Here is an 8,026-nt window from a genome sequence, read left to right as displayed (position 1 = left end):
GATCTTTGTCATGTATTTTGTGTCTTTTTGTTTTTTTCTTGAGTCTTTTTCATTTATTAGGACACTACACTAGAGTCTGAAGGATTGATCATCTTGTTTTAGGATACTGCACTAGAGTTTGAAAGATTGATCACCATTTTTATGTATTATGGTTTACATAACATAAATTTGAAAGTTCATGGTTTAAATAACATACATTTACAAGTTCATGGTTTAAATGACATATATTTACAAGTTTATGGTTTAAATGGCCTCTATTTAAAAGTTCATGGTTTAAATGACACTTTTCGAATTAAAACGACGTCGTTTTGTTAGTAACGGAATGATTAACAGCATAGTAACGTCTGTTTGTAGGTCAATTATCGGATTTAACGTCATGTCTTTTTTTGCCTGGTCAACGAAACTTCATGTTTAAAAAAGGTAGTCAACGAAAGTTGATGTTTTAAATGGCCTACAACAAAGTTCATGTTTTAAATGGCCAAAATTTGAAAGTTCATGATTTTAACGATATTTTTCCCGATTCTTTATCGACAAGTGTTACTGGGATATCAAGTATACTCGTGTTAATATATATCCAAATTATATAACAGAACATTTAAGTAAAATACTCAAATTCAAATATAATGGAAAGCCTAGTTACAACTACAAGTGAGAAGTGACAACTGAATTAACTGACTCCACGTGACTGCAGAAATGCAACTATTAGTTGCAACTTGCAAGTTTCCCAATAACTCTCAGTGTCTTGAATGAAGAAGATTTGTTAGTTAAAACGAGAAACAAGCTATGGAGCAATGTGAAAATTCTCTACCTAGACCCTAGTCTGATGCTAAAAAAAAAAAAAAAAATTAATCCCTCTTTGCAACTTTATATTAGCATAGTTTAATACTAAAAGACTCACCAAATCGAACCAGCCAAGCACTAATCACACCAACTACGTCACATCATTCGTTGCGACCATTTGTTAGTATCAAAATTTTCTTCTTCCTTTGGTTGCTAAATGTCATTATTATTGTTGCACATGGCTTTCCTTAACAAATAAAATGTTGCACATGGGCAGAAAAAAAAAGAAAGGTGGTTAGTTGTTTAATTAGTTACTTTCAAATTTTAAATGTAATGTATCCCCCCATAATCAGTGGACAGTAGTCAAACACGAATATGAGACAAGCCCATCAAAAGTAGAGCTACTCCTCTGGTATTTGACTGCTCCAAATTTTTCTTTCTTTTTTCCTTTTTTTATTTTTTCTTATTCCAATCTATCAACTCCACTTTTATAATTTTCTTTCCTATTTTTAAGGGTAAATTTTTCTTTATTTAACAACCAGGATCGATGCATTGGCCAGAGGGAAGAAACATTTAAAAAGTCGCGAGAGTTGGTCAAACATTGACTGGCTCACCACAGCTTTGACTTAAAAAGTTACCATTTTACACAACACTCCAAACTTCTGAATAAAAAAGTGAATTTTTCGGAAAACCAAAGCCTTTTTTTGAACTGCCAAATGGTCACATTGTAACTAACCTCTCCATCCATGTGTGTACGTACACAAATTGATTAACTTCAAATTTTTGCAACTAAACTAACTCATAAGAAAAATACTAAAAGAGAAGGACACAAATTATATTTATATTAATATCAAAGATCAACACATCTGCACTTGTTCCCACACTTTAACCTAATTAAAAGATTCCTTAAAACAGAGAATCCTTAAGAAGGGTCCTAAAGATCAGAGCAAGCCAGAGGTTGTATTCTCCTTACAATTTTACCCGAAATGAAAAATAAAAATTAAAAAAAAGGGGTAAAAAGATGGTATTAATCATCCCCTTAATTGGTGGGTGGCTTTTTAATTGCCTTTTCCTATATATAAAATTGGTAATGTGTGACCCCAACTAAGCCACAATCAGCAACGGGAGCTCTTACGGCAATTCAGTGCACCAGAGCTAAACGTCAAGGGTCCAACGAGTGAAGACGGTTTAGCACCAAGGCTAGAGGCCTTTGCATAGCTAGACGAGGCTGCACCACCTGATGGAGTAAAAAACGCACCGTTTAGCAACAAATCTCCAGAAGATCTCCAATTCCAACTCTTCCACTCGCTCTCAGGCGCGTCCTCATGCTTAGTCACTTCTTTGCTGAATCTGATGTTTGGGGCCAAGAATCTGTTCCCTTGACTATTGATTGTAGGATTAGCACTTCCTCCAATCGCGTACATCTCCCAATGTGTGTAGTCGTTGTTCACCACATGGAAGTACCCATGTCTACACCTACACATCAACAACAACACAATGGACCCAAAAAAATTAATCTATATCCATAGTCACAATCACATTAACTAACTAACAACTAACACACAGTAAAAAAAAAAAAAAAAATCACATCTTTTAAAAATTTACCTTGGCATTCTTTGGACAAGGCCTTCACCAAAATGGTTAAAAGCAATGGTGATTTGCATATTCTTGTCACGAGTGTAAGTATCACTGTGACCAAGCAGCATGACCTTATCATGATGTGTCATGTGATTGTTAGACAAAGTGATAGCCGTCGAGCCCATGATAGCATCAATGAGTCCGTCTTCACAGTTAGAGAGCGAGCAATGGTCAACCCAAACATGACTCCCTCCAAAGATAGAGACACCGTCACCGTCCGATATCGTTCTCCACCCGAAGTGCCTTGGGGAGCTTCGTACCATAGCGTTCCCACCTTGCTTACAGTCATGGATATGAATCCCATGGATGATAATGTTGGTCACGTACTGGATCGTGATACAAGGCCCACCAGAGATGTGTACGGAGACGCCACGACCGTCGATGGTCTTGAAAGAGTTCATGATGAGCTCTTCTTTGAGACGAATCGTCATGTCTCGCTGGAAGATGATCCAGAGCGGCTCGTCTTGGATCACGGCGTGTCTTAAAGTACCGGGTTTGGGGGTAACTGGGTTGTCGTCTCCTGAGTCGGTGACAACGTAGATCCGACCGTCACGGCCACCGATAGCGTTTTTGCCGAAACCAATGGCGCAGTCGGCGAGACGTTGACGGTGTTGCTCCCAGTGAGGGTCACAACGCCAACAGTCGTCGATTGGGTTACCGGTCGTACATGAGAGATAACCTAACTTCCTTCTTGCAGCAACCGACGCATTAATGCTCCTGCGAGCGAGCGAACAAACAAACACAACTTTTTATTAAAAACAGAGACTTTTCAAAATGGTCCCTTTTTTTTTTTTGGTAAAGGCGACAACTTTGTAACACAATGCTCAAATGTAAAGCGAAAAAATTAAATGATTAGTGGTTCTCAAGTAAATGTGAATGATAAAGTTGAGAAAGATTCATACTTGTGAACTTCTTCAACAACAGATTCAGGGTCTGGAACTGGTGAAGATAAGAACACTGGAGCGTAGAGAAGAAAGGAGACAATGGTGATAAAGAGCTTCTTCGTCTGCATTTTCGTTTTTTTTTTTGTTCTCTCTTTATCGGATTAGAGTACAGAGTCTCTCTTTCTCTCTCGGATTTTGGGGAGAGGAGATGGAAGCAAAGGAAGACAGAGGAATTAAGTAGTGAGTGGGGGAGATAGAGAGAAGAGGAAACTTTGGGGGAGTTTATATAAAGATATAAAAGGACCTCTCTCTCTACACTATACACTACTACTATTTGTTATTGGAAATTTTTAAGGTTTTGGTCCCACTTTTTTTTTTTTTAATATCATATCATCTTTAATAAAGAACCTTATAGTATATAATAATGCCTAGGATGAACCAATAATATGGTTACATCCGTTACTCAAGTCTAATTTGTTGACAAAAATAAATAAAAATAGCTTCCACCAATCTAATTACTAATTAGGTCGAAATTTGTATACTTTTCAAATAACTAGTTAGGTCGAAATTTGTCTACTTTTCAAATAACTTCCACATGACCTGATTAGCCGAATAAATATATTGATCCAGGAAGTTGGTGTTTAAAGTTTTATTATAAGGTTCCAAACCAAAGTAGCTAGTTGATAACATATGTTATAATTATGCATGTATTTATAGTTGTGTTTTTAATGGTTTTTTTTTTTTGTTTCATACATTTAAGAAAACAACAAAAGTCGGGATTTATAAAAACTCAACTTTTTTCTTGATTGGGCATGCTTTGAATGTGTTACGAATTCATTAATTTAATTATCTACCGATGGCCTTCACAAAATTTCTATTTGTTTGAATATACATGTTCTGTAATCTATATGGTCGTCTAGCGGAGAAAGACATCAACGCAAATTCTTTAAATCGAGATAAAGAAGCTAAAGCATGCTAAAAGATATCGAACTGGCAAGCAATGATCGTTTAGTGGAACCATATCAGTCAAATACTGAAATACCTCAACACTTTCAAGCTAGTAAAAGTTTGCAACACATTAGGCCTAATAAACTTCTCAAATATACAACTTTTTAAGAGAAAAGTGACACATTAGGTGTATTCCTTGGAGTGTCACTTTTCTTTTAAGAAAAACAACTTTTCCTTATAAACTTCTCAAATATACCATAAATTCCAAGGAAAATCTTAGATATATAGAATCATTTGTTTCACCAAATTTCTTAGTTCTCGGAAAAGATAGTCGACATTCACATATACCAATTTTGATGAAAGGCGATTGGAGGCTGATAGAATCCTCGAAACCCTTAAAAGTGTTTTTATTATGTTTTTAATTATATATAGTATTTAAATAGATTGTTGCACTGTATAACGCTTTATTAATATCTCCTATCAATAGTTTGACACACTAAATAATTCGTGCGGCACCACTGGACACTTGCTGAATATAAGTATTCTAGATGTAAAATCTACCCCAAACGAGTTGGATTCTATTGCATTTACATAAACAATGATGAAACCTTAAAAGTGTGTGATATGGTTTGGTAATTCGATATCTATTTAGCGGTAATTTCTTGTATGAGTAGTCTCGAATCTAAACAATTCGTATCCTATTACTTATATAGATTGCACAATCCTTTTTATTATGCAGTTTTACATCCTAGTTTGTAGAATAATATATATGTCGGTATAGAATATGGTTACATATATAATTTTACAAACAAAAATTAAATAAATCATTGGAAAGTTTCCGTATTGTACCATTTACCTGAACAAAACATTTATTATTCAGAGAATTAAGATTTCCAACCATATACTATAGCGACATGCCGGGTAATATATATCAAGGGAACGAGAAGACAAATGAGTGGAGATGTTTTGAGTAATGAGGTATCAAGTAGACAAGTACACACAAATAGAAAAAATAAATAATGGAATGAGATGATAAGAAAGAAAACAGTAGAATGATGTAATAAAATGTCGGGATAAACCATTTAATAAGTCGTAATGATTCTGTTGAAGATAATAGTACTGCTTGCATGATCTTTGCCATCTATCTTCAAATTCTGTATGCGTATATCTGTATGGATTTTTGATTAGCCTACTTTTTAGATAGGGAATCGAATGATATATAGTAATTTTAAAAACATAGAAATGAGTTTAAATTGTGAAAACAAAAAATGATAATAGGAAGAAGAAAGATGGATAATATTTAGAACAGTTGATACAATATATATAGGAGAGAAATACGAGAAAATGTGAAGTTTATAGGGTTGTGTGAAAACAAAAGTATCTCACCATATTGGCACACAAACTACTTAAATTAAGTTATAGGTTTTGAGTTATGTAATTGTTTATTAATGTTTGGTTTTATTTCTCTCATTTTCTATAGACATATATTGTACTAATAGAAGAACTTAATTACAGCTATTTTTCTTCATGATTGGTATTGTCGGTGAAAATGTCTTGAAAACTAGTTGTATATCTCACCATATTCCCATTCCAGTTCATAGTGCACCAATCACGGTACGGGATTTGAAAACAAATCAAAACTCTCTCTGGCCTCTGCCTTTAAAGTCCTTTAGGTAAATAGGTGTTGGTAATGATAGGGGGAAGTGGAAAGCATGGGGGGAGGGAAAGTGAGTGTGGGGCAACTAATGCCTCGTGATTTGCCGTTTTTACGGGATTCCTAATTGTTAGGTTCGTTTTTGACAGTTGAGCATGCTTTTCTCTGCTGGACACCGTAATCAACTGATACCGTTTGATTTTTCTAAAAAAACATACTATATATAAAAGTATTGGCTACTACTAGTACTACAAACGAAAAGTAAAAACAACAATAGTGTCACCTTTGTTTTTTCTTTGACGACAACAATAATGTCATTTTGTTGACACTTGAAGAAGTCTGGTATATATAATATTGTAAATAACATATACACTACTACTCCATAACTTTAGTTTGCTGTTGATGGTTTTCAAAAAAAAAAAAAAAACAAAAACAAAAGTTTGCTGTTGACAAAACTAAATGTTATGGACATATTTCTAACGAACTCATGGCGACCTTAGCATATTTTGATTGCTTGTGCTGGTTGTTGGCGCTCCTTTTATTTGATCTTTCATGGTGTGGTTTGACAATTCTAACAGGGAAAAGGAATGGAGATCTTGTTTTGACCATATTTACTAAAACTGTAACATTGTAAAATTCTTAATTAGCTCTTTCATCTTGGCTAAAAAAATGTTTGCTTTGTTAATATATTTTGCTTTATCCATAAGATAACTTGACAAAACCTAGATTATGGATTGACAAAACTTAGGCCTTGAACGTTTACAAGTTTTTAAATGGTTTTTAGATTTTTGTGTTAAAAATTTATTAAAAAAAAAAAAAAAAACAGAAAAAAGAATTCAAGTCACGCTTAAAAATGAAAAACTAGTAAAACATAGATTTTGGTTTTTCTTTGAAAATAACTAAAAACCAACAAAATCTGATTCCCTAATTTTTAGTAAATCCAATTTTTTCATAATCTTGATTGGCTTTAAAATAGATTTTTGAAAAATCTAAAACCAAAAACACATTTAAAATCTACGGCCTTAGTTTTGTTTTCCCCAAAGTAAATGTTCTTGATACATGCTAAATCGAAATTAACAACCATTTATTTAGCCATTTGAAATAAGCTACATACCATTTCTCTTTTGCACGGGAGATAGTGCGATTGGCTAAAAGAAGAAGTGCAAGTTGAAGTTCTTATAAACCAAAATAGATGTGTTTTGTCATATAGATTTTGCTTTATCAATAAGAAACGTAAAAGCAAACAATCAAATTCGACATAAAACACTGTTTAAGGAAAGATAATTACTTACATTGATCTTGGGGGTCATAGTGCTCCATGAACGGACAAAATATTTCCAAAGGTTATACTTGGTGAATGGTGATAAATTTAGGGTTTGTCACAAGTGTTTTTAAAAAAAAAAAATTTGGAAATAGAAGATCCGATTGGTTGGCTTGTCGTAAGTTATTAAGAAAATTTGCAATATTTATGTGTTAGTTAGATTTATGTCCTGATTAGTACAAGACTTTTAAGACTTTAAAAAAAATTAAAGCTTTGAAAGCCATTTATTTGCCAATCAAACTTTTTTGACTTTAATTTTTTTTAAGGTTTTGTAAGTCATTTATTTTTTTTCCTTCTTTGCTTTCTCAAAATTTTAAAAGCTTCAAAACCAGACTTTAAAATTAAAAAAATATAAAACTTTATTTTTTTCTCCCCCATTATACTTAAAAGCTTTCCAAAAGTTTATATATAAATTTTACATAAATTATTTTTACACATTAATTATTCTTATTTTTTTCTCCTTCTTTTAAGATCCATTTTAATAATAATTATTTTTATTTTCATTATCATCATTTCAATATATTTTAATAATAAAAGTAACAGCTTCAGCTTTAAAAGTGTTTTTTACCAATCAAATTTTAACAGTTAAAGTTTCTACAGTTAAAGCATCTACAACCAAATTCTCTACAGCTAAAATTTTAAAGTTAAAGTCTTTACAGCCATAAGTAACAGCCGTTACCAATCGGGGCCTTAGTCTTTGACTTTGAGATTTTAAATACTTACTACACTCATATTCAAAACACATATAAATATGAAAGTGAGTTACATTGATTTTTTTTTTTTTTTTTTACAATTTGATAG

The 8,026-nt window shown here is 32.9% G+C and overlaps 1 protein-coding gene across 1 annotated transcript; it reads right to left on the bottom strand.

Annotated features, from left to right (window-relative positions):
* LOC104730966 (probable pectate lyase 18) lies at positions 1,603–3,568 on the bottom strand. Its single transcript, XM_010450217.2, has 3 exons — positions 3,321–3,568; positions 2,386–3,135; positions 1,603–2,256 (listed from the first exon to the last, which is right to left on the bottom strand). The coding sequence occupies exons 1-3, from the start codon at positions 3,428–3,430 to the stop codon at positions 1,896–1,898; spliced, it is 1,221 nt and encodes a 406-aa protein (XP_010448519.1). The 5' UTR covers positions 3,431–3,568; the 3' UTR covers positions 1,603–1,895.

Source organism: Camelina sativa, chromosome 12, assembly GCF_000633955.1.
Source record: "Camelina sativa cultivar DH55 chromosome 12, Cs, whole genome shotgun sequence".
NCBI classification, from domain to species: Eukaryota; Viridiplantae; Streptophyta; class Magnoliopsida; order Brassicales; family Brassicaceae; genus Camelina; species Camelina sativa.
This window is presented reverse-complemented; position numbering and strand designations above follow the sequence as displayed.